A 25,622-nucleotide genomic window follows, 5' to 3' on the forward strand; every position below is an offset into this window, starting at 1 on the left:
TGCAAGGTTTGCAGCCAATCTAATCATCAATAGCAAGCAAGAAGCTGATTGCATTTCCTGGTTACCTGTTTAATATCAAGCAGCTTATTGGCTGCTATGGGTTACTTTGTGACCATTATTACACATGGTGGTAAGTGTGTTCAAGTTCTTACATTTTTTATTGTTTTAAATGGCAATTACATAATTTAGGTTGTTTTAAGTATTATATGGCACAATTTTTGCTAACATGTATAAACATGATGTCTGCAGAATTCGTTTTCTTTTGGGTGGCCGGCATGGTGATTTCAAGTTTTTGCCTCCTCCTGGTTATGCTCCTGCATCTGAAGCTCTGCTACCCAGGGACAGGATGCGCATTGAACCCATCAAAGAATACAAGCATGACTTTGAGAACATCCGGAACCTATTGGGACCCACCAAGTCCCTGTCCCACACTTCTTTTGTGCCTTGCCCTGTGGACACTGTGCAGGTAAAGGGCGTTTCAGAACCTAAATACTAGGCAGAGAATAACATGTCTTATTCTCATATTGTATGAAAAAAACAGCGGACACTCTTCCCCTCAGAATTCTTTTGTCTAGCTCTATATTCCATGCTGCTTTGTTCACATCTGCCACTTTTTTATGGACATGTGATAATTTTAACTGTGTCACTGCTGTAGGACAGTGATGGCTTTAAATGACAAGATCCAGAGTTTTGTAAGAAAGTACTTGCAATTTGTAAGGAAGTACTGGCAATAGTTTTGTATGGTTAGAATACTGAATGAGAATCTATTATATTGCTCTTTTCAACCTACCTATTCTGTGGTGCTTTACAGAGGTTTTAAATCATTCAAATGCCAACATGAACCATTTATTACCTAAAAATATAAATACATTCATATAGGTATAGGTTGAGAATGCAAATGTTCCCTTTTATGGAGTTTAGTTACTGTATTTGTGGTACTTGTATATCATTCCTGCCTTCTATGCTCAATTTCAATAGATTGTCCTTCCTCCTCATCTTGAGCGCATTCGTGAAAATTTAGCAGAAAACATCCATGAACTGTGGGCTCTTACCAGAATAGAACAGGGATGGACTTATGGAACTGTAAGTATTACTATTTTATTTAAACATTGCCCACGCATTGTGCATTGCTTTACAGAGAACTTACATCATTTAAACCAGTCTCTTCCGCAGTGGAGCTTTCAGTTTCCTATCACAGTTACAAAGCACACAATAGGATCAGTTTCATTGGTAGAAAATTAATTTGCCTATATAGTTTATCAGGAACATACAAACTCTTTGCAGATTTTTTTGTTAACTTTAATTTTGAAGCAAAAATCTTGACAAATACTCTCTAAATTGATAATGACATTGCTTTTGGCAAAAGCATCGAAGTGTCCATCATGCTCTGTTATTAGCCGCATATATTTTATTTTACAGATCAGGGACGATAACAAGAGATTGCACCCATGTCTCCTGGATTTCCACAGCCTTCCACAGCCTGAGCGAAATTACAACCTTCAGATGTCTGGGGAAACCCTAAAGTAAGACACTGTATAAGGGCTAAAAGATGAACAGGCTTGTTTGTACCGTAGGTGATTACTATTACTCAAAGAGCCATTAGTACCAGTATTTGACTTTTAATATTATATTGAAACAGTCGTAAAAAAAAACCACATTATTTCTAGCTGAAAAAATGCTGTGTTACATAAAGTATTGTGTTAGAACAAAAATATTTTAGTATGTGAAAAAAGACTTGCCTAAACATAACATTAAAATAAATATGCAAACTAAGCATGATTAAGTGATGTTTTACTTACTCTCTGCTCCAAGAACCCTCCTTGCCCTTGGTTGCCATGTGGGTATGGCAGATGAAAAAGCAGAAGAAAACTTGAAGAAGATTAAACTTCCAAAAACGTAAGTAAACCTTTAGAAGAAGTCATAGCTTGTGTAATACCAAATTAGTATGCTATGTTATGATGTCTTGGCAAAGACTTCAAAGAAAGTTGGAAAATACAACATTAACTTAAATGTTATTCCTCCATTCAGGTACATGATGTCCAATGGATACAAACCAGCTCCTTTGGACCTTTCCCATGTCAAGTTAACTCCTGCCCAGAACACACTGGTAGACAAACTTGCTGAAAATGGACACAATGTATGGGCACGGGACAGGGTGCTGCAGGGCTGGACCTATAGCATCATCCAGGTACTGCTCCAGTTTTCAGTCAAACCTAAGTATGTGTGTGTTACTGACAAGTATCCTTTGATCATTATTTATTTATAGATGACTGTGGGTGTTTTATGCAATTTTATACAAACATACTTTTCTCTAAATTAGCCAAAAGAGTCAAAGTTTGTTTTAAAAAATAATATATTATTAATCAAACATGTCTCCCCAGGATATCAAGAATAAGAGAAATCCACGCCTTGTACCATACAGCCTGCTCGATGAAAAAACGAAGAAAACCAACCGTGACAGCTTGTGTGAGGCTGTGCGCACGCTTATAGGATATGGATACAATATTGAGCCCCCAGACCAGGAAAGCAGTATGTTTCTATGGGGTTTTTTTTTCAATCTTTAAATTATCATTCTAGAACATAAAATGAGGGTTCAGTAGAAGTTATACAGACACTGTAGAGAAAGGTAGTCATTAGTTGATATGTATCTGTACAGGTATAGGATCTGTTATCCGGAAAACCATTTTCCAGAAAGCTCCAAAATACTGGATGGTCATTTCCCATCAACTCCATTTTAAGCAAATAATTAAAATGTTTAAAAGTGATCCATACTGATGGGTTTATTTAATTGGGTTATTCAATGATTTTAGCTGACTTAAGGTCTGGTGATCCAAATTATGGAAAGAACCCCTTATCCAGAACACACCAGGTCCTGAGCATTCTGCATAATAGATCCCATACCTGTTTTAATTTATATGAACCTTGAATTTTCACCCAAAAATTTTTCTAATCGTTTGTTTATTTGCTCTGTAAAAGCTGCCCAGGGCATAATAAAGGCTCGTACAGAAAGAATGCGCATCTTCAGGGCAGAAAAGTCATATGCAGTAAAATCTGGAAAGTGGTACTTTGAGTTTGAAGCAGTCACCACTGGCGAAATGAGAGTAGGATGGGCACTGCCTGAAGTTCGTCCAGATGTGGAGCTCGGAGCTGATGATCTTGCTTATGTATTTAATGGCTGCAGGGTGAGTGTCTATCATTTAAACCTATACTATCCTAATGAGCATGTAGACCTCATATTAATACATATGAAATGTTTGCTTTAATAGAATGTAAACCTCACTCAGATTATATGAAAATCTTAACTCATATTATTAAATCCTCATCTATCTGTGAAAGTGACTAGTTCATTGTGCAAATTGAAGGTGTTTATCTACTTCTATATGAGCATATATATTATTTTTCCACTTAGGGCCAGAGATGGCACATTGGCAGTGAGCCTTTTGGCCGTAACTGGCTTCCAGGAGATGTTGTTGGATGTATGATTGATCTGATAGACATGAATATTATGTTTACTTTAAATGGAGAAATGCTGATAAGTGATTCAGGCTCTGAACTGGCCTTCAAAGATATAGAGATTGGAGAAGGTAAGTAAAATTCCGTAAATGTCAAATTATTTGTGTACTAGTTGTGATTCCAGTTGTGATTTTATGTCTGTGTAATTTAACTGCTCTGCCTTTGGAAGGACAAACTGCTTTACATACAGCTGTTTTGTTTGCTATGCTATTCTACACTGCAAGAGTATCAGCACACCACATATAACAGCACAAAACTTCGAATTTCAAAGTATTTTTTTGGGTACTTCAACCATTGAATAGGCTACTACGACCTTGGACTTTGATTCAAACGATTTGAACTAAAAATCGTTCGACTATTCGACCATTCAATAGTCGAAGTACTGTCTCTTTAAAAAAAACTTCGACTTCATACTTCGTCACCTTAAACCTACCAAGGTACAATGTTAGCCTATGGGGACCTTCCCCATCACTTTTCTAAGCTTTTTTTGATCGAAGAGAAATCCTTCAATCGATCGATTAAAATCATTCGAATCGTTCGAACGATTTTTTCTTTGATCGTTCGATAGTAGGATTTGCGCTAAATCCTTTGAATTCGAATTAAATTCGAGGGTTGAATTTGAGGGTTTATTACCCTTCGATATTCAACCCTTAGTAAATGTGCCCCTAAATTTTGAAGACTTTGCAGCTAGACAGCATGTCCTACATATGTTTTTTTTAACACAAAAGTGTCTTTCATGCATTTCATGTCAAATACTTGTCCTCTGTCTCCACAATCCTGTCTCTGGGGGGACAACATTTCTCTATTTCCCACTCTATTTCTATTATTATGCGACTTTTCAGTTAGAAGGACAGGTTTCATATACCAAAGTGCTCCCATGATGGCACTTAGATTGTTCCTGTGAACCATGTCAGCTCGTGCTTTATGGAGCAGGTTCTATGTCCCATAGCTCCCTCAGTAAAACTCCAGTTTTTTTAGGCACCGCACTTCACATCTGGTGGTCATGCCCTTACATTAAACCATTCTGGGAACAGTTCATTAAGCATCTGTAACAAGTGGCAGGAGCGGATTTAGAGGCAGCACCAGAAATATTACTATTATCCATGGGTCCATAAAGAATGCTAAAAAAGGTTTTATAAGATTTACATTACAAGCAGCAAGAGTTGTTATACACAGACGCTGGAAATCAAGGCAACCCCCCCCCCCATAGTAGAGTGGATTAAGGAAATAAAAGCAATGAGAAAAATGGAGGAGCTGGTCTCCCAAGCAAATGGAACACAGGAAAAATACATATATTATATATGGACATCATGGATAATATATAAAGCTATAATATCAGAAGCCCTATAAATAAGAAGGGGAAAAAGGAGAAAAGGGGGAAAAAAGAACAATGGAATGGCTACATTCTCTTTCTCTTACTCATCTCTTTCTTTACTCAATTGCTCTATGTTTCCTTCTTTTTTCTTCTTTCCTTTTTTTTCTTTTCTTTCTATACATCAACAAGCTGTCCATGGAGAAACAAAAATGAAATGGTATACACAATGAAAATGGTGTAATTCCTTTATTTGTGAAAAATAAAGAATATATATATAAAAAAAACTCCATCACATGCAGTTTAGCATCTTTGTTCTTGTGTTTTATGCCATTGGTCACAAGTTCATTTTTATTTTTACAGGATTTATTCCAGTTTGCAGTCTTGGGATGTCACAAGTTGGTCGTCTGAACCTTGGTCAAGATGTCAGCAGCCTTCGATATTTTACTATCTGTGGTTTACAGGAGGGATTTGAACCATTTGCCATCAACATGAAGAGGGATATAACCACCTGGTTTAGCAAGAGCCTTCCCCAGTTTTTGAATGTGCCCACTGACCATGCCCACATTGAGGTAAAGAGAAGTGGTAATGTCTAATATTGCATTTATTGAACAACATATATATACAACTTAGTAATGTGATCTTATTATAATGTTTTCTCATATGTCCTGGGGGACACAGAAACCATGGGGTTAAACCCCCTCCCATCAGGAGGCAGAACAAATAAGAAAATAGAGATCCTCCCCTCCCCTCTTCCTTCAGCCTCCAGCTAATCAGTTTTTAATGTGTCCTCACAACGTCAGGAGGTTCTGGACAAGGCCCATGGGTGGGCCCACCGAAAGGAAACTTCAGCTCAGGGTTAGCCTGGGCACCTGGTGCAGTACCTGAGTCAGCTCTAACTGTGCTTGTTGAGTCAGTCCCCCGGGAGAAAAAGCCCCAGATCCGGCTATAATAGCGGGCACTTGGTGAGGCAAAACAGGGGCAGATAGGAGTGTGAGGTTTCCTCTGGTCTCTACTGGATGCAGGCAGGCACTGTCCACCCCCAGGTACCTCTTACAGCCACGGAGCAGATTACCGCGACTGGGGAAGGTGATAAAAACACTGCCCTCACAAACCCGCCTTGGACCGACAGGAAGGCGGGAACTGAGGGGCAGAACTTCCAGCATGTTGAGCCACTTGCTGGATTCCGCTTCCGCTCTGCTATCTCCTGGCACTTCCATCATCAGGCACGCAATGGAGCTCACTCCCTCCCGCCAGCCACATGCATTTAGCAGAGACATCACGCAGCCTAATTGCAGCATCCACAGCACCCACATCTATATTGCCTTCTCCGGTTCCCAGGTATTAGGAACACAGGGTGAGGGGAGCACCCTTACCAGCCTCTGGGTAACATTCAGATTCCTTATAGGAGCCTAACATGGCTTACCAGGGGGAACAAAAAGGCAACTAAGATCACCTTCTTTGCCTGTATTCAACGCAAGACAAAATGTAAGTGTGGTCAGAAGGACTCTCTCTGCTCCTCCTGTACACCTGCCACACAGACAGAGCATACAGCTCCCACACCTAATGCAGGGCCTACCACTGCAGCTTTGGATGACCATGTAGCAGTGGCATCCACTTCCTCTGCTGGTTTGGTAGCAGTTCGGGGTCAGGAGAAACCGGCTTGGTCTGTCTCTCTTTCTCAATCCCTCTCCCCCTTACAGGGAATTCCACTTCTCACAGCATCACTTGACAAAATACTGGAAAGGATATCTACACGAGGTTCTCCTAAGAGACCCTCTAAGCGCAAGGCATCAGGATCTACTGACCCCGCTGGGCACTCTAACCTATAGCACACACCTCTTCTGACGGCTCGGGTGAGCAGTCCCTCAGCAAAGGGGAATTATCCCCGTCCACCATCTCTCCAGACCATTCAGCAAAGATTGATGACCTGAATGCTGCGGTTACTAAAAATTGATGAGTCCCTATCTCCAGACGAGAAGTCGAGAGGTTTGTTTTGCAGACACTCAGACCGTTCTGTGGTTTTTCCGGCCCATGATCAATTGCAGGCCATTGTCCAACAGGAATGGGATACTCCATCACAAATTTCAGGTTACCAAGAAATTTGCAAAACTTTACCCATTTCCTAAAGAAGTGATGGAGAAGTGGAGCATGCCACCCCAGTGGACTCTCCAGTATCTCACCTCTCAAAAACAACCGCACTACCCGTTCCTGATGCATTGGCATTTAAAGATGCCACTAACACGAAACTAGAAGGTTTCCTTAAATGAGAAATAAACCCTAAAGTTAAAAAAACCCTACCCTACATAGACCCCCTCCACCTTCCTCCAGCCTAGCTGCTACCCCGGTCAAATGCCCCTAAGTGATTACTTACCCCTCTGTGCAGATTCTGTCCAGTGGAGTTCACGGGCTGCATCTTCTTCTCTTTGGTAATCTTTCGTAAGTAAGTGCCGAAATACCAGGAGAAGACCTGAAGATTACCGAAGCGGCTGAAGATGGCACCTATGAACTGCGCTGGACAGAATCTGCACCGAGGGGTAAGTAAAGACTTAGGGGTATTTGCCCAGGGTAGCAGCTAGGCTGGGGGGGAGGAGGGAGGGGGTCTATGTAGGGTAGGGGGGTAGCGTTTTTTTAACTTTAGGGTTTGCTTCTCTCTTAAGGCGATCTTTTTATCGGCTGGGTTAGCCTTTAGACCTATCTTGGCCTTGGCCGTTTCAGCAGGGCACTTGAATCCTGGTCAGATATGCTCATCTCAGGCATTCGTGAAGACCTGCCCATAGAGGAACTTGAATTCATTGCCATTCGAATGTAGGAGGCAAACTCCTTCCTTTGCGATGCCTCATTAAGACACCTTGAAGATCGTAGCGCGGACCTCCGTATTGTCTGTAACTGATCAACGTGCCTTGTGGCTCTGGTTGTGGTCCGCTGAGCTAAGCTCTAAGAAATCTCTTACAGTAATACCCTTCAAGGGTTCGTGACTGTTCACTGAGGAACTGGAGAAGATTATCTCACAGGCTAGGGGTGGCAAGTGCACATCAAACCAAAACCAGGGGATTTTCACAGACATTCAGGTCCCTTTCGTGGCCGGGGATTTCTTCCTCCTCACCACCCAGACAGTTTTTCTCCAGGAGACACTACTTCTCAAGGGGAAAGCCCACCTTGCAAGCCGAGGTGGGCTTTCCCCTTCGGCGTTGGCCAGACATCGGCATGTCTGGCCAACGCCGTAACAGCAAGGACTCCCGGTGGGGGGAAAATTTACATATTTTGCAGAAAAATGGCCACGAGAAATAGACAATCAGTGGGTAGTCAAATCCATCACAAACAGCTACCTTCTTGAGTTTCGACAGGTACCGCCCCTGAGATTTTTCCTATCCAGAGTCCCTTGGGACACACCAAAAATATTGGCCTTTCTATACATCATAGACAAATTGGTACATTCAGAAGTATTCACCTCTGTTCCTCCATCACAAAGGTTCAAGGGGTTCTACTCGGGCCATGGAACCAGGGGAATTCCTAGCTTCCTTGGAAGTCAAGCAAGCATATGTGCATGTTTCAATCTTCCCCCCACACCAACAATTTCTCCGATTCACCTTCCAGGAACATCACTTCCAGTTTGTGGCACTGTCGTTTGTGCTGTCATCGGCCCCCAGAATTTTCACCAAAATAATGTCCTCTATGGCCATTCTCTGAGTCCAACGAGTATCTATTACTCCATACTTGGATGACCTTGTGTTTAAAGGGATCCTTAAAAACATGGAAAACATGTTTTTTTTCAAAACACATCAGTTAACAGTGCTACTCCAGCAAAATTCTGCACTGAAATCCATTTCTCAAAAGAGCAAACAGATTTTTTTATATTCAATTTTGAAATCTGACATGGGGCTAGACATTTTGTCAATTTCCCAGCTGCCCCAAGTCATGTGACTTGTGCCTGCACTTTAGGAGAGAAATGCTTTCTGGCAGGCTGCTGTTTTTCCTTCTCAATGTAACTGAATGTGTCTCAGTGAGACATGGGTTTTTACTATTAAGTGTTGTTCTTATATCTACCAGGCAGCTGTTATCTTGTGTTAGGGAGCTGCTATCTGGTTACCTTCCCATTGTTCTTTTGTTTGGCTGCTGGGGGGGGAAGGGAGGGGGTGATATCACTCCAACTTGCAGTACAGCAGTAAAGAGTGATTGAAGTTTATCAGAGCACAAGTCACATGACTTGGGGCAGCTGGGAAATTGACAATATGTCTATCCCCATGTCAGATTTCAAAATAGAATATAAAAAAATCTGTTTGCTCTTTTGAGAAATGGATTTCAGTGCAGAATTCTGCTGGAGCAGCACTATTAACTGATTCATTTTGAAAAAAAATGTTTTCCCATGACAGTATCCCTTTAAGGCTCAGTTGAGTCACCAAGCGGAGAGGTCCTTGCAACTATCGATCAGAACTCTCCAACAATTCAGCTGGACGATCAACAGAGACAAATCGTGTCTGACACCGTCATAGAGAATGCCTTTTGTAGGACTTGTCTTTGACACGTCCAAGGGTTAAGTTTTCCTTTCCGAGGAGAAGATTCTCAAGCTGGTATCACTGGTATGCAAACTTCATTCAATGGAGAGACCATCGATTTGGTTCTGCATGAGAGTTCTGGGGGTGATGGTGTCATCAATCGAAACCATACCCTTTGCTCAATTTGATCTCAGACCATTGCAGAAGTGCATCATCGCAGCTTGATGGGAACAAGGAGTGCCTCAACCAGAAGATATCCCTCTCAGTATCTGCCCAGGAGTCTCTACCGTGGTGGCTAGACCAGACACACCTGTTTCAGGGACGGCCTTTTCTTGAGCCCATGTGGCAGGTGATTACCACAGATACCAATCTGTTGTGTTGGGGGGCAACGTTCAGAAATCAGACCGCTCAGGGAGTATGGTCACCAGCGGAAAGCAGATTCCAAATAAACATCCGCTTTTCACCGAAACGAGGAGATTGTCGTTCCTTTCTTTTGCAGTTATCCTAACAATCCTAAGGAGGCGCGGTTTCACAATTTGGATGTAGTTTGCGTGCTATGTACATATGTGGAGCGTGCAGCTACTTTTTGCAAATCTGACTCTCTTTTTGTGGTGCCCTCTGGCAGTCGGAAGGGTCTCCCGGCTTCCAAAGCTACCATTGAAGATGGATTAAGAAAGTGATCCAAAAGCCTGTTCCATTTGGCATTAAGGCTTATTCCACATGGGCACTCAGCACTTCATGGGCGTCCAGAAACATGGCTTCTGCTGAGCAGCTGTGTAAGGCAGTAACGTGGTCCACTGCCGACACCTTCACAAAATGTTACAGTTTTGACACTTTTGCATCAGCTCACACAGTTTTTGACTGCAAGGTCCTACAATCTGTTGTTTCCTAAATACAGTTAGAAGGTTTTTGGTTACCTGTTTCTCTCTCCCTAGAATGGGACGCTTTGGTAAATCCCCATAGTTCCCACCCCGAAACAATGGATACCTTTGGCTAAGCCATTAATTATTTAGTTAATACAGTTGGGTTTTTTGTTGTTCTGGCCTTTGTGACATAACTGAATAGTTGGAAGCGGAGAGGATCTCTCTTTTCTTATGTGTCCTGCCTCCTGATGGCAGGGGATTTAACCCCATGGATCATGTGTCCCCCATAGGACTAGAGAGGAAAGGATTTAACAGTAAGTAATAAATCCCTTTTTTTTCAATATTTGGAAATATTTTTAGGTTGCAAGGATTGATGGAACAGTGGACAACCCTCCATGTCTCAAAGTAACACACAAGACTTTTGGATCTCAAAATAGCAACAATGACATGCAGTTTTTCAGGCTTAGTATGCCCGTTGAATTTCATGAGACCTTCAAGTGCACACCTGGTGCAACTCCTCTCACAAGGACCTTCACCATACCCGAAGATGAGGTCCTAGACGTCGACATGGACTCAGAGTTTGAAATGTTAAAGAAGGCTGTAAGTCGTAAAGAGGCGGATGCTACTAATGAAAAGGAGGCTGCAAAGGAGCCACCCAAAGAACAGATAAAGCCAGAGAATGAAAAAGACACAACATCTGAGAAGATCAAACCAAAGAGAGGGTGAGTCAAAGAGTAGAAGCCAATACACATTTCAAACTATATATATGGATAACGACAAATTGTTCAATTTGCTCTTTTGTCTCAATGTGTCTTAGGTTCCTCTTTAAAGCTAGGAAACCAGCCTTTATCTCTCCTCCACCAGTCGTCCCAACCATGCCTCGTCTTATGAAGGACGTAGTGCCATTTGACCGAGATGATCCTGACATTATTATGAACACAACCACGGTATGAGACAAAATATCTATGATTTGTTGTTAGATAAATATTACAGGTTTAAAGCTGTCAGTAATAGATGTTTTAGGTGAACATCAGCTCAGATACATTTACAGGTTTTTACTGTTGAGTGCACACACTGTTTGCAGTGAATCAACATTTTTAACTTTATTGCAGCATTCCTTTATTGACAATAGGATGAGCCTGTCCAGCACTTTAGGCCCCACAGGTTGTCCACCCTTTAATGTTGTTGTCCTTCCCTCTATAGAAACTTCCCCGGGTATTCCAAGCTAAGCCCTTCTTTAAGATGCCATAATAATAATATACACACATATTATAGTTTGTGCCTCTTTCTATTTGTTTCTAATTCTTCCTGTTCCATAAACCCCTAATGCACATTAAATGTGTACTAATTATACAAGCACATTCTAGCAAATAGTATAAAATACCCTGCATCTTAGAGATGGTTATGTTTTAACAGCATTGTAACCCCAGTATTTAACATTCAATAAAATAACCTCAGTTGAATTTGAGGAATCATATAGATATTGTTGCTAGCAGCAGAGAAGTAATAAATTGTTTAATATTTCTCTATTCTTCTTCTCCATCAGTATTATTATTCAGTAAGGATATTTGCTGGACAGGAGCCCACTGGTGTTTGGATTGGTTGGGTAACACCCGACTACCACCTTTATGATATGAATTTTGATCTGAACAAAGTTCGCGTTGCCACCATCACCATGGGAGATGATAAAGGAAACATATTTAACAGGTAAGTACAAAAGTTTGTCCATGAGGGAGAGTGGTGGTAGTGGAGTCTAAAAGATGAGGGAGGTGGAACTAAAAGAGAAAATGGCAAAAAGTTAAAGGAAAAAAAGAGTTAAGGAAAAAGATAGATTGCCATTGTGAAGGAGGTGACAGTGAAAAGTAAAAGGAAAGTAAAAAGGACAATTAATCTGGTGATATGGAAAACAGATGGAAGAAGGAGCTGGAAAAATAAAGCTGAAAACAAAAATAACAAGATAGTAATACTGTGTGCATTTATATCCATTGGACTGCATGCTAAAGGTTTTGAAATGAAAGTCTAACCAAACCACTGTACCTTATTTTACAGCATTAAGCGGAGTAACTGCTACATGGTATGGGGTGGGGAATTTAGCAACAATACCCAACAGGCACGTGTCAGAAAAGAGGACCTTGTGATTGGTTGCCTGATTGACCTGGCAACTGGTCTTATGACCTTTACCTCTAATGGAAAGGAGGTTAACACCTTCTTCCAGGTATGTAGAGTTCCATTCATGGCTATCTCAAATGTTTATCTTCAAAATATAAATTTCAACTAAAGCATACATAAACATAAGTATTTATACTGGGCATTTTTTGGTGTTTATATATAAGATGGTGTGAGGGGATGATTGTAGCAAGAGCCTACACCTGGTATGACGTGCCCCCCATACATAGGGAAGCCCTGCTACTTGTTTTTGGTGTTCCCTCAGTGCGAATTCTGACACTTATTCCCTCTTCCAGTTTGCCCTTTAGGCTAAGTTTGGTGGTAAAAAACAAGACAGTACATGGAGGAGGAACTATTATGCAAAGCATAGGATCTCACTCTACTTATATATATAATATAAATATATGCTGTAACACTGTGTATATAACATTAATTTAGCATATGATACAGGACCAATTATGTTCTTGCAAATACTGGTAAATGTGATATACATAGTACTAATCATTTGTGTTTGATTGCATATTGATATTGTTTTAGGTGGAACCCAACACAAAGCTTTTCCCAGCTGTTTTTGCTTTACCACAAAGTCAAAATATGTTCCAGTTTGAACTAGGAAAATTAAAGGTATGAAAAAGTGCAGGTCTACCAATAAAGTATTGCAGTGACACTTTGTAAATGTAGATTTGTAATGTTTAATTTGTTTTTTCATTTCATCATTGTTATTCCCAGAACATCATGCCAATATCTGCAGCCATGTTCCGTAGCGAGAACAAGAATCCTGACCCCCAGTGCCCACCTCGACTTGAAGTTCAGATGCTCAGTCCTGTAGTCTGGAGTAGAATGCCCAATGACTTCTTGAATGTGGAGTCAGAAAGAATTAATGAGAGACAAGGATGGATGGTAGAGTGCTCAGAGCCCCTAATGATGATGGCTCTTCATATCCCAGAAGAGAACAGGTGAGATATTTACAAAATTAACACCACATTCTGTAACAATATACAAATGACAAAGAAAATAATAAGGCAGCACGTCTGATTCTAATACATTGTGGTAAATATAAACAAATAATTTCTGTGGACAATGCCAAATGGAAATGGGTACTACGGCAGCTAAATAGTATGGAATTGTTATAAACACATGGAGACTTTTACATTTTTAATTTACACACAAGGAACTTTGGGGTATTTTATACACTGCAGCTTAATAAATATGTAATTTATCTTACACCAAACGTTTTGCTTTTGTGGTGTAATATTAATGTATGTTTACCAATAAGCCCCTAAGAATTAAATTATAATATACATAGACAAATACAAGAGGTCCACTGCACTAAACCCATAATCACTATATTAAGGACATTGAAACATTTTGTGCATTAAGCTACTAAAAAATGCCTTACCTTTTAAACTAAACAGGAATTGTTTGTCCATATATTGCTATATATTGAAGCTGGCCAACTACGTCAAAGTCATCCCCGGTGTGGCCAGTTCCTACACTCAATTTGCATCTGATTCTTTAATAATTCAATTGATTCATTATACATTTTACCTGCAACTTACTTGCTGCTTTCAAAGTAAAACTCCCAAACTTGGCTGCCCTTTTATTGGCCACCAGTGGGATCACCTGACTATAGCTGAAAGGGTGGGAGCTACAACATGGAGCTGGCCATATATATTTATATATCTATATATAAATATTCTTACTGACATTGTTTTTATTTAGGTGTATTGATATTCTTGAGTTGTCAGAACGTTTGGACATGCTGAAGTTCCATTACCATACTCTCAAGCTATACTGTTCAGTCTGTGCTCTTGGAAACAACCGAGTTGCTCATGCTCTGTGTAGCCATGTGGATGAATCCCAATTACTGTATACTATTGAAAGCAACCACCTCTCAGGACTTCTTCGTAGCGGCTACTATGACTTACTGATTAGTATCCACTTGGAATCTGAAAAGAGAGCTCGTCTCACTATGAACAATGAATTTATTGTGCCTATGACAGAAGATACAAAAAGTATTACACTATTTCCCAACGATAACACGAAACATGGGCTACCAGGTGTAGGACTGAGCACCTGTTTGAAGCCAGAACTTCATTTCTCACATACTTGCTTTGTCAGTACCAGTACAGAACTCTACCAGTTTAGCCCCTTCATCCCATTGGATATCTTAAAGATCAAGGCTATCAACATGTTGACAGAAGCTGTATTAGATGGAGGCCAACACACTAGGGATCCTGTAGGAGGAAGTGTGGAATTTCAGTTTGTACCAGTACTCAAACTTATCTCAACACTTCTAATAATGGGAGTTTTTGAAGACGATGATGTTCGGCATATATTGAAGATGATAGAGCCCAATGTTTTCTCAGAGGAAGAAGCAGAACAAGAGCAAGAAGAGGCAGGGGAGGAGGAAAAGGAAGAAGCTGAGGAGGAGGTTGTAGATGAGCAGGAAATAGGGGAGGAGGCAGAAGGACAGGAAAAGGCACAAGAAGATGAAGATACAGCAATGGAGCCTGGGGAGGAGGAAACTAAAGAGGAAGAAGGGTTGGAAGAAGGTTTGCTGCAAATGAAATTGCCGGAATCTGTAAAGTTGCAGGTAAGCTGACAGATTTGGTAAGGATATTGAAAAATGGAATGTGTTGGGCTTTTCAGTACCAACTTACTCCTTTTCTCACAACTGGCCTTGAAATTATTTCATAATTTAACCTGAAACAAAGTTAGAACTCCAACCTTTCATCCATCAGATGTGCAATCTACTTCAGTATTTCTGTGACCGGGAACTGCAGCACCGTGTTGAAGCTATCATTGCATTCTCAGAACGCCACATGGATAGTATGCAGACCAATCAGAGACAGCGTTACAAGGAGTTGATGCTAGCCTTTACTATGTCTGCAGCTGAAACTGCTCGTCGTACTCGTGAATTCCGTTCTCCTCCTCAGGAACAGGTCATAACTTATTTCAGAATAAAGCAGAAAATATTTTTCTTTCATAATAACACTACTCTTTTAGCACACAATATTAGCTCCTCTTTCTGACACTGTTATTTTGCATATACTTGTATTGACTTGGCCCTTAAATCTCCATTTTTCATTCTTTTGTCACACACACATCACAGACTAACCTTCTCTAATACTGATAATAACACTGGAGGTATAATGGTTTCGTTCTTCACTCTACTCTGTATTTATTCTTGACATCCTACTGCCTCCTATCTTTCTGTATCCCAATTCATGCTGATATGACATAGCAATTATCTTCACCTTCAGCCTTATATCATTATTCAGCATTCCCTTTTCTTCTCATAAACAGCTATTTTTTTATCCTTCTTCTATCACCTTGACACTAACAGCTGAATTGTTTTCTCAGATAAACATGCTGCTGAACTTTAGAAATCTTTCTGAGGATGAATGTCCACTTCCAGAAGAAATTCGGGATGAGTTAACAGAGTTTCACACAGACCTCCTGACTCACTGTGGTAAGAAACAAACTAGTAACAGTTCAAAAGGCCTAATTTACTTAGCGTGGCAGGGAGCAAAAAAAATAGGCATGTTTTTGACTGTTGTACCCTGCAATTTGCTTAATGTCCATGAAGCAGGTGTTTGAGCTGGATGGAATGCAAAGGTCTGTGCCTCTGCAATAAATTCAAAGATGTTGTGTTTGGTAGCGCTGCATTCACAAGATTTCGGATGGGGGCAAAACATAATCTTGCAAGAGTACCAATGGAAATAGCAGGGCCCTGTACTACCCCCTTTCCCTTGCAGGTGTTAAGTACAGGGCTGCGTTGTGCCTGCAGAACTGCACCTTGATGTTTGTGCTGAAATCAGTGCAATCCCCTTCTGCAAGTGCTCATTAGCTGAGAGAAAAAGGTGTGCTTAAGAGCTCCTTAGTGCTATATACAGTATGAAAAAGGAAATAAGGCTTTATATGAAACAAGCAGGATGAAAATACTAGGAATTGAGTAGAACAAACTTGCAGGATGGAGTTTAAACCCTGTCAAATTGAGCACACCCCTAATGTTTTTCTCTCTCCCATTTCACTTTACTTTAAGTGCACTTTATCCTATGCCTTTCAGTACTCCAGGCAATACATTTCAGCAGTCTTAAGACTCCTGGTTAAATAAGTACTTTGTAAATGAAGCATCAGGTATTAGAAACATATCAGCTGTACCAACATATTGAAATAGTTATGAATGGGTGTTGAGCTGAGTATAGTAGATATGAAATTCTTTCTAGTGCTCAGTTCAGGTTTTTACTGAACCATGTAAAACCATGTAAAACATTCTACAACTCAAACCAAAGCTTTTAATACTGTTCCTTTTGCAGGAGTCCAGATAGAGGGTGAAGAGGAGGAGGAACTTGAAGACACAAGTGTACATAAGCGCTTACTTAATCTCTTGGAGAAACTGAAAAAGCTTCGAAAGAAGGAAGAGCCAGAGCCAGAACCAGAGGAGACAGAAGAGCCTAAACCCAGTATGTGGCAAGCTAGAGAAAGGGGTGGTAGAGAAATAAAGCATTTTGATTTTTTCCATTTGGCAGATATGCTAGTTTTTGTAATGCAACTAGTGAGACTTGGTGGTCTTAACAGTTTCACTGAATTTTATTAAGAAATTTATTGCTTTTGTCACATTCTGTTTATATATTGAAAAGTGTATTGTTTGAACACCATTTCACTCACTGGTTTGTATTTATGTATGTATGAGTGGGTGTCAAATTTGGTTTGGTCATCATGTTTCCACTATTCCTTGTAAGACAGTCATTGAGTGATCTTTGTGACCCTTGTAAATTCCACCAGGCACACTGCAAGAACTCATATCCCACACCATGGTTCACTGGGCCCAAGAGTCTTTTATCCAAAGCCCTGAGCTGGTTCGAGTTATGTTCAGTCTGCTGCATCGTCAGTATGATGGACTAGGAGAGCTTATCAGGGCCTTACCGAAGGCCTACACTATAAATGCAGTGTCAGTGGAGGACACTATGAACCTGCTGGAGAGCCTGGGCCAGATTCGCTCATTGCTTATTGTACAGATGGGACCTGAAGAAGAGAATCTGATGATCCAGAGTATTGGGTATGTTTTATTTTTATTCCGCTTACTGTATTTTATTTAAAAAATTTTATCCACTCTGTTTCCTTTAATTCTCCCTTTTTCTATCCTATGTCTTTCCATATTGACTTGGTAATATGGTTTTATCCTTCTGAAAAAGTCCTATTTGTATCCTATATGTGAGATATTTTCAAAATGTTACTTTTAGATTATGTGCCTTGATTTTTTAAACTGTTTTCCCTACACTATAAGCATACTGAAATAGTTTATTCATTCCTATATTTCAGAAATATTATGAATAATAAGGTATTTTACCAGCATCCAAACCTTATGCGAGCTCTGGGCATTCATGAGACTGTTATGGAGGTCATGGTGAATGTGCTGGGTGGAGGAGATTCAAAGGTAAAATGCTCAGATGTTATTTCACAGATTGTATTTATGATCCAGATCAGATGGCATTGTTCTCTTTCTGCACACACACACATAAATACACAATTCTGTACAAAATTAGCTTCTCAATCTTCCTTTTTTTGGGGGGGGGCAGTTTTTATTGTGGCCTATATTACAGTGTAGCTGAAAAAAGTGGGTTATGGATGAAGCAAGCTTGACTACAAATTTACGTAATTGTAAGTGCATTACCTAGTATGGTACCCTGCAAAGTTTACTTTACAAAGAAAGCATCATTTGCTTTTCACCATGTGCAAGAAACTGCCTGCTAATGTAGCTAGATTTTTGACAAGCAACTTTATAGATCAACCCTCAAAACTGCTGTGACAAAACTAATAATGACATCATAGTTAACTCTGAGAAGTGCTCCCTTCTATTTTTTTCTGCCTTGTAATTTTTTATACATAAACCTCAATAGGAGTATGGTATGTATAAGACCAGCAAGCTATCCAATCAAAACAGCAGGGCAGCCAGATATAAGTAAATAAATATTGCCTATGGTTTAATTCATGAAACACCATGGTTTTTATTATTCTGTCTGCTAAACAGGTCAAACATGGAAACTGAATCTACTCCATGTTTGTTAGCAGGTGCCCATTATTCTGGGAGATTATATGTGCGCTATTTATCTATCTTGCAGGGACCAGACATGGAGTAGCATTTTTATTTTATGCTAAATCATTTGTCATGAGGAGGAGTAGGTCTAGAGATTATGTGATCAGCTTTTAATGTGAGATCTCATGCTAGGGACCCTTGTTTGTTTCCCTACTTTTGAGCCTGGACAAGTCACTTAATCTCCTGGTGTCCCGGCATACTTAGTGGGGCTCATATATCAACTCTGGGCAAATTTGCCCATGGGCAGTTACCCATAGCAACCAATCAGTGAATAGCTTTTTAAAGCCAGCTGCAAGTAGAACAATGAATGCAGCAATTTGATTGGTTGCCATAGGTCACTGCCCATGGGCAGATTTGCCCAGTGTTGATAAATGACCCCCACTTGTGCTTATAATAGCTGCCTTGCTTGAAGTAAAAGTGCTTTGAGTCCCATGGGTGTTACATAAAAATGATTTCTTCCATATGTCCATCTCATCAAAATTGAGTTCCTCCCTCATTTTTTTAGGAGATCCGCTTCCCCAAAATGGTTACCAACTGCTGCAGATTCCTGTGCTATTTCTGTAGAATCAGTCGTCAGAACCAAAGAGCCATGTTTGACCATCTAAGTTATTTACTACAGAACAGTGGGATTGGACTGGGTAAGCCACTTGCAGTGACTATCCGGTATCTACATCATTTAAATGTTGTAGACTTTGCATTTTCATGCATTTTCATGCATTTTCATGTTTATGTTTTATTTTATAGGTATGAGAGGCTCAACACCACTAGATGTGGCAGCTGCTTCAGTGATTGATAACAATGAATTAGCTTTAGCACTACAGGAACAAGACCTAGAGAAGGTACATTTCATGAATCGAAAATGTTAACTGGAAAGAACACTTCTAATATTTTGATATTTCTGTTTCAGCTTACAAAAATTAGATCCATGAATGATGATGATTTCCTTTCCTCAATAGGTTGTGTCCTACTTAGCTGGTTGTGGTCTGCAGAGCTGTCCCATGCTTTTAAGTAAAGGCTATCCTGACATTGGGTGGAACCCAGTTGGAGGTGAAAGGTACCTGGACTTCCTACGATTTGCAGTCTTTGTAAATGGTAAGCAAACAGGACATATGAACTTGTACATTAGTAGTGTTTTTGCTTCTCAAGATCATTAACATCAGTCACAGAAAGTGTTGCAATACTTAGAAGCACTGTTTGAAATTTGCTTTAGAATTAGATGCTAAATTATCTGTATATAAAATAATTATAACAAAATCCATTAACTCACTAATTCTCATATTAATAAAAAAAAATATTTTGGTGGAAATATTTTGTGGGAAACTATTACAGGTATGGGACCTGTTATCCAGAATATTTGGGACCTGGGGCTTTCCGGATAATGGATCTTTCTGTAATTTGGATCTTCATACCATAAGTCTACTATAAAATCATGTAAACATGATATAAAACAAATAGGCTGGTTTTGTTTCTAATAAGGATTAATTATATCTTAGTCTGGATCAAGTACAAGGTACTATTTTATTATTACAGAGAAAAAGAAAATAATTTTTAAAAAAATTGGATTATTTGGATAAAATGGAGCCTATGGAAGATGGCTTTCTGGATAATTGGTTTCAGGATAAGAGATCCTATACCTGTAATACGTTTAATTTACAAACTACTTGGTATATGAAATGTGCATATTTGCTTTACCACACTTTTCTTAGGAGAAAGCGTTGAGGAGAATGCCAATGTAGTTGTTCGTCTTTTGATCCGACGTCCAGAGTGCTTCGGTCCAGCACTAAGAGGAGAGGGAGGAAATGGTTTGCTCGCTGCTATTGAGGAAGCCATCAAAATTTCTGAAGATCCAGCCAGGGATGGACCCACTGTCAAAAAGGATCGTCGGAGGGAGTTGTGAGTTTATTTCTCTTTATATCATCACTCTTCTGATACCTTCAGGATACTTTTTAGTTGTATCTCATGTTTTTAAGTTCTTCTTCAACAATTATTTCTGATCATCCTCTAGAATACATAAAATCATAATTGTATTAACTTCCATATCCCTAATAGAGAAGCAGTGAGATGAAACATTGGTGCATTTTTAATCTTACATTTCAGCTTGTCAGTGTATTTCAGCTAAGTCAGTGTATGTTTGAAGCCACTGTTGCTGGATTCTTGTACCAGATATTGTATAAGTTCTTGCAAGAGAGAATGCATGTTAATTAGTGATTGGAATGCAGTTAAGCGCTTCCTGCACTTATGGTATATTCTACAGTATGTTGAGTAATTTCTAGTCCTTCCAATTCAGGTTCAAAATGCAGCATATAGAGACACTGTTCAAAGGCTGTCCTGTGCTTACTGCCTGGTCAGGGCAAGTGTCATATACAGGGCTCCCTTGCTGGAGTACTGATGCTGGACACAAAACAACAATATTATAAATTACATTTTAATGGGCATGATCGATGTTCATACTTTAGTACTTACTGCTGGGTCTTTAAAAAGTAAATAGCCCCTAAAATCTAGTCTTTCATGCCTCTCTCTCTCTTTAATTACATTTAACATAGGTATGGTGGTGAAGAGGTCCATGAAGAAAATCGTGTACATCTCGGTAATGCCATCATGTCTTTCTATTCTGCTCTGATTGATCTGTTGGGACGCTGTGCTCCTGAGATGCATGTAAGAAACTAGAGATGCATATTTTTGTATTGTTTTTTTCATGTCTTTGACAAAACACCTTTTTTTCTGTCCCCTTTGTTTCTCCAAAATAATGTCTCGCTCATTTATCTTTTATCTGCTTGTCTATTATCTTCTGGTGTTTTTCCCATTGTACATTTAGGGGGTTAATTATCAAAGGCTGAATTTTAGAGCTATGTGAGCTTTTTTAGACCTCGAATGAACTCGAATGGTTTCTAATTTAAGAAAAAACTCGAATAAAAAAAAACTCAGTGAAGTCAGAGTTAATAACTAGAAAACTGTAATTGATTGAAGGTTTTGGTGAAAAAACTTGAATCATGCGAACCCACCGAAAAAAACTTGAATATCGAACATCATGAAGGCTAATAACATTGGTTCAAGGAACCTCTGCCATTGACTTCTATGTGACACCATAGGTTTTAGCTGGTGTATTTTCATTTTGAGTTATTCCAAAAATACCCTTGAAAACTCAATTGTTTTGTGGAAAACACAACTCAAACCTTAATTTATCTGCCCCTTAGTCTTGCTTTAATATTAGCCTTGCCAATTATGGAATAAAAAAAATACTGCTTTTTCATTGGAGAAATACAGTGTAATCTGATGTCCGTGAATTAATTTGGAAAATTGTTGCTTAGAAAAACCAAGAAATGATACTGCTATTCTTATGATAATTTGGCCATATTAGAGTTTTTGGATGATGTTTTCAATATAAGCAGAACATTTTGTCATTATTTTTTACTGAACATTGATATGTAAAGTACATGTAAATCAACCTGTCCACTTTCCATAATGTAACTTGTAATAATGTATTTGGTTTATATATTCATTTTTTCCAAACTTTGTCTCATAATATATACAATGTATTGCAGTTGGTCCTAGCTGGGAAGGGAGAAGCTCTAAGAATCCGTGCCATTTTGCGGTCTCTTGTGCCCATTGAGGATCTTGTGGGAGTCATCAGTTTGCCACTGCAAATACCAGCTTTTGGCAAGGGTGAGAATAGAAAAAAAATGCTAAGTAATAAGCAGTACATGGTTTTTCCAGCTGTTTAAAGCTCTATTCAAAGGTTATTGCTATTCAAAGCCAGTTAATTATTCCACCATTATTCCAGAAAGATTGTCCACTAGAGTTCACCATTTTATAAAAATTACTTACCGTATCAGAGTAATTGTGCCTTAAAATCTGAATAATACAAATTTGCAGATTAATCAGAATGTGTTCTGAATAACCTGTCTCATGATATTTTACTGAACATGTAAAAATACAAATGTGTCTTCCGCTCTTCAGGAGAGTGATATTTTGATGATTTTGTAGAAAATGACAACCAAATGAAATACACTTTCATCTCTGTCCATACTAGATGGAAGTACAATTGAGCCGAAGATGTCTGCCAGCTTTGTTCCTGATCACAAAGCACCAATGGTCCTATTTTTGGACCGTGTCTATGGCATAGAAAATCAAGACTTCCTCCTGCAGGTTCTTGAGGTTGGGTTCTTACCAGACATGAGGGCTGCAGCATCTCTAGACACTGTAAGTATCTCAGCTAGTGGCTGTAAAAGTCTCTCTCTTTTTTTTTTTAATCTTTAAAACATTTATATAGTTTCTCCTATCGCCTTTTTTCCACTTTCTTCTCCAATATTTGCCTTCATTAGAATTTACATTTTTTTCCATTCATTTGTTGCTTTTTCTTTAGGCTGCATTCAGCACAACAGAGATGGCTCTTGCCCTTAACCGTTACCTGTGCCTGGCTGTGCTGCCTCTTATCACTAAATGTGCCCCTCTCTTTGCTGGCACTGAGCACCGTGCCATAATGGTGGACTCCATGCTGCACACAATTTACCGCCTTTCCCGTGGTCGTTCTCTCACTAAGGCACAACGAGATGTCATAGAGGAATGTCTGATGGCTCTGTGCAGGTACTGTACAACATATGTGCATGTGGAGGCAGTGTGTCCTGTATATAAAATGGTAAGCCCTGCCCCCCCCCCCTCCAGGAGACCCAAATCAGGACATGGTGGATTGAAGCCTGATCATTATTTAGATATCATGTAAACTTCATTTTAAACTACGGAAGGCCAGAGTAAATCTTGAAAACCTAGGAGGCGGTCTTGAAATTAAAAGGTCTTAAGACCTCTGCTTTCATGTCTCATTGCCAAAAATCTGTGCAAATTAGGTGAATATGGCATCCTATCTTTCTTATTCACCTTGCTTTGATCTTAGGGCAGTCGTTACAGTTATCGGCAACATTTAGTAGCAATCACAGATGAGGTGAATGATGTTCTACCAACTATTTACTTGACAGTTCAACAACCTAGTTATGCACCTGTGAAATATAGGAACATCAGCTGTTGCTCATATTACTCCTGTCATTTTTTAGGTACCTGCGTCCATCCATGCTGCAGCACCTTCTGCGTAGGCTTGTTTTTGATGTTCCCATACTTAATGAATTTGCAAAGATGCCATTGAAGGTGAGAGTCTGCTAACTATTCTTCAGCTTTAAACACCAGAGAAAAATAGTTCTGTCAATTCAGTTGTTAAGTTTATGTGAGCCAGCCTTTGTTGCTAGCTCTGGTCAGTTTTAGCATCCTCAGCACTGATCCTCTGTTGTATAATGGTTATTTTATAATATCAGATCATTCAAATCATTTTCCTTTTGTTTTTCAGCTTCTTACTAACCACTATGAGCGCTGCTGGAAATATTACTGTCTACCAACAGGCTGGGCTAACTATGGTGTGACATCAGAAGAAGAACTTCATTTAACTAGAAAACTCTTCTGGGGCATCTTTGAATCTCTTGCCCATAAGGTAAAAACACTTCAAGCCAAAACAATAATAATTATATGTTAATCTGTCTTACAGATTTCAGTAACTCTTTTTTTCAAAATATATTCATAAGATATTTATTATTGCAATAACATATGCTGTTTAACCATATACACTTTGGGCTTTTGCAGAAATTTGATGCAGAACTGTATAAGATAGCCATGCCCTGCCTGTGTGCAATTGCTGGTGCCATTCCACCAGACTATGTGGATGCCAGCTACTCATCCAAGACAGAGAAAAAAGCTTCTGTGGATGCTGAGGGAAACTTTGATCCTAAACCAGTAGAAACTCTGAAGTAAGAAACTGGTATATGTGAATAAGCTACTGTTACTGTTAAATTTGCCATCTGTATTAGCTCTTTAGTTTTCACAAACAGTTTTATTTGTTATTATATAAGAGAGTAAGAGAATCTTTTTTTCCTTTTCAGTGTGATTATCCCTGAAAAATTAGATGGATTCATTAACAAGTATGCCGAGTACACACATGACAAATGGGCATTTGAGAAGGTACATGGAATATTACTGTATGTAAAAGGTGCTGACTGTAATGTCTGAGGCTTGTACTCTGATATGCCTCCCGTGTTTTTATACAGATACAAAATAATTGGTCCTATGGGGAAGCTGTGGATGAAGAAGCCAAGACTCATCCTATGTTACGTCCATACAAAACTTTTTCAGAAAAGGTAAAACGTCTCCCTATTCCTCTTTTGACATTTTATATGCTGATTTGTACTAAGTGGTACAATGTGGTTTATTAAAGCCACTTACCAGTGGTATTCTAATGCAGCTTCTTGACTGCCTTCCTGTTTTTACTTGGCGCTTGCAAATAATTTGATTTGTTCTACAGGCACTGGACAGTATAAAGTCTTAACACAAATATGAATGATAAAAATCAGTAATAAAAATAAAACTGCATCCTTGTGTTTGATCTGGTTTGTCCTAGCAATCAGGTAGAAAATGTTAAGCTTTAGGCCTGAGAATGGAAGTATAGGAAGGTAAATAATTAAAAAAAGACCATCTGCAAAGAATATGTGTGGTTTAGTACTTTTGTTTTAAATGAGTCTTTAAATCTTAACCATTTATATGCCACCATAGAATCTATGGTCCCAGCCTAAATCTACTATTGTACCAACACCATAGATTCTGTGGTTCAGAGATGGCACAGAAAGTGTAAAATGATACTCGTTGGGGGCAGGCTTTAAATATATGACAACCTTTTTAGTGTCCCCAGTCTTAACACAAAACTCTTAGTTACGGTACTGTACTTTGTGTACTTTTGGAAAAATGGAGAGAGTTTACCTTTTCATTCGTAGGATAAGGAAATTTACCGTTGGCCCATCAAAGAATCCCTAAAGGCCATGATTGCCTGGGAATGGACTGTTGAAAAAGCTCGAGAAGGTGAAGAAGAAAAAACAGAAAAGAAAACGAAAACTCGAAAAATTTCCCAAACAGCGCAGGTAATGACTTATTCGGCATTAGCTGTTTTTTTAATTATTTTTTTAACTGTCTTTTGCTGTTTGTTTTACACGTTCAGTTGATTTATTCCAGTTTGTAAGGTACTCTAAACATCTATTTTTCTACCTTTGTTCCCTTGCTCACCAATGATTTCTGAAAACCACAAAGACATTTATTTTTCTCTCTTTTCACATATACACTTGCTGCTTTTGGGTTTACTGTGC

At 39.3% G+C, this 25,622-nt stretch overlaps 1 protein-coding gene across 7 annotated transcripts in view; it reads left to right on the plus strand.

Annotated features, from left to right (window-relative positions):
- Positions 1–25,622, plus strand: part of ryr1.L (ryanodine receptor 1 (skeletal) L homeolog) — a 119,472-nt gene that overhangs the window by 31,786 nt on the left and 62,064 nt on the right. For all 7 annotated transcript variants that reach the window (XM_018230279.2, XM_041572954.1, XM_018230284.2 and 4 more), the window contains 35 exons: positions 250–466; positions 979–1,083; positions 1,420–1,523; positions 1,813–1,896; positions 2,029–2,188; positions 2,382–2,529; positions 2,977–3,182; positions 3,410–3,584; positions 5,189–5,397; positions 10,545–10,906; positions 11,002–11,131; positions 11,731–11,891; positions 12,234–12,399; positions 12,888–12,974; positions 13,080–13,306; positions 14,073–14,946; positions 15,095–15,295; positions 15,717–15,825; positions 16,673–16,819; positions 17,142–17,415; positions 17,679–17,793; positions 18,959–19,091; positions 19,198–19,292; positions 19,410–19,545; positions 20,160–20,346; positions 20,997–21,108; positions 21,996–22,116; positions 22,484–22,653; positions 22,817–23,037; positions 23,499–23,589; positions 23,786–23,926; positions 24,076–24,239; positions 24,372–24,450; positions 24,537–24,626; positions 25,257–25,400. In XM_018230279.2, coding sequence (XP_018085768.1) covers positions 250–466; positions 979–1,083; positions 1,420–1,523; positions 1,813–1,896; positions 2,029–2,188; positions 2,382–2,529; positions 2,977–3,182; positions 3,410–3,584; positions 5,189–5,397; positions 10,545–10,906; positions 11,002–11,131; positions 11,731–11,891; positions 12,234–12,399; positions 12,888–12,974; positions 13,080–13,306; positions 14,073–14,946; positions 15,095–15,295; positions 15,717–15,825; positions 16,673–16,819; positions 17,142–17,415; positions 17,679–17,793; positions 18,959–19,091; positions 19,198–19,292; positions 19,410–19,545; positions 20,160–20,346; positions 20,997–21,108; positions 21,996–22,116; positions 22,484–22,653; positions 22,817–23,037; positions 23,499–23,589; positions 23,786–23,926; positions 24,076–24,239; positions 24,372–24,450; positions 24,537–24,626; positions 25,257–25,400 — 6,145 coding nt within the window. The remainder of the gene's footprint in view (positions 1–249; positions 467–978; positions 1,084–1,419; positions 1,524–1,812; positions 1,897–2,028; positions 2,189–2,381; positions 2,530–2,976; positions 3,183–3,409; positions 3,585–5,188; positions 5,398–10,544; positions 10,907–11,001; positions 11,132–11,730; positions 11,892–12,233; positions 12,400–12,887; positions 12,975–13,079; positions 13,307–14,072; positions 14,947–15,094; positions 15,296–15,716; positions 15,826–16,672; positions 16,820–17,141; positions 17,416–17,678; positions 17,794–18,958; positions 19,092–19,197; positions 19,293–19,409; positions 19,546–20,159; positions 20,347–20,996; positions 21,109–21,995; positions 22,117–22,483; positions 22,654–22,816; positions 23,038–23,498; positions 23,590–23,785; positions 23,927–24,075; positions 24,240–24,371; positions 24,451–24,536; positions 24,627–25,256; positions 25,401–25,622) is intronic.

This window comes from Xenopus laevis, chromosome 8L (assembly GCF_017654675.1).
Source record: "Xenopus laevis strain J_2021 chromosome 8L, Xenopus_laevis_v10.1, whole genome shotgun sequence".
NCBI lineage: Eukaryota > Metazoa > Chordata > Amphibia > Anura > Pipidae > Xenopus > Xenopus laevis.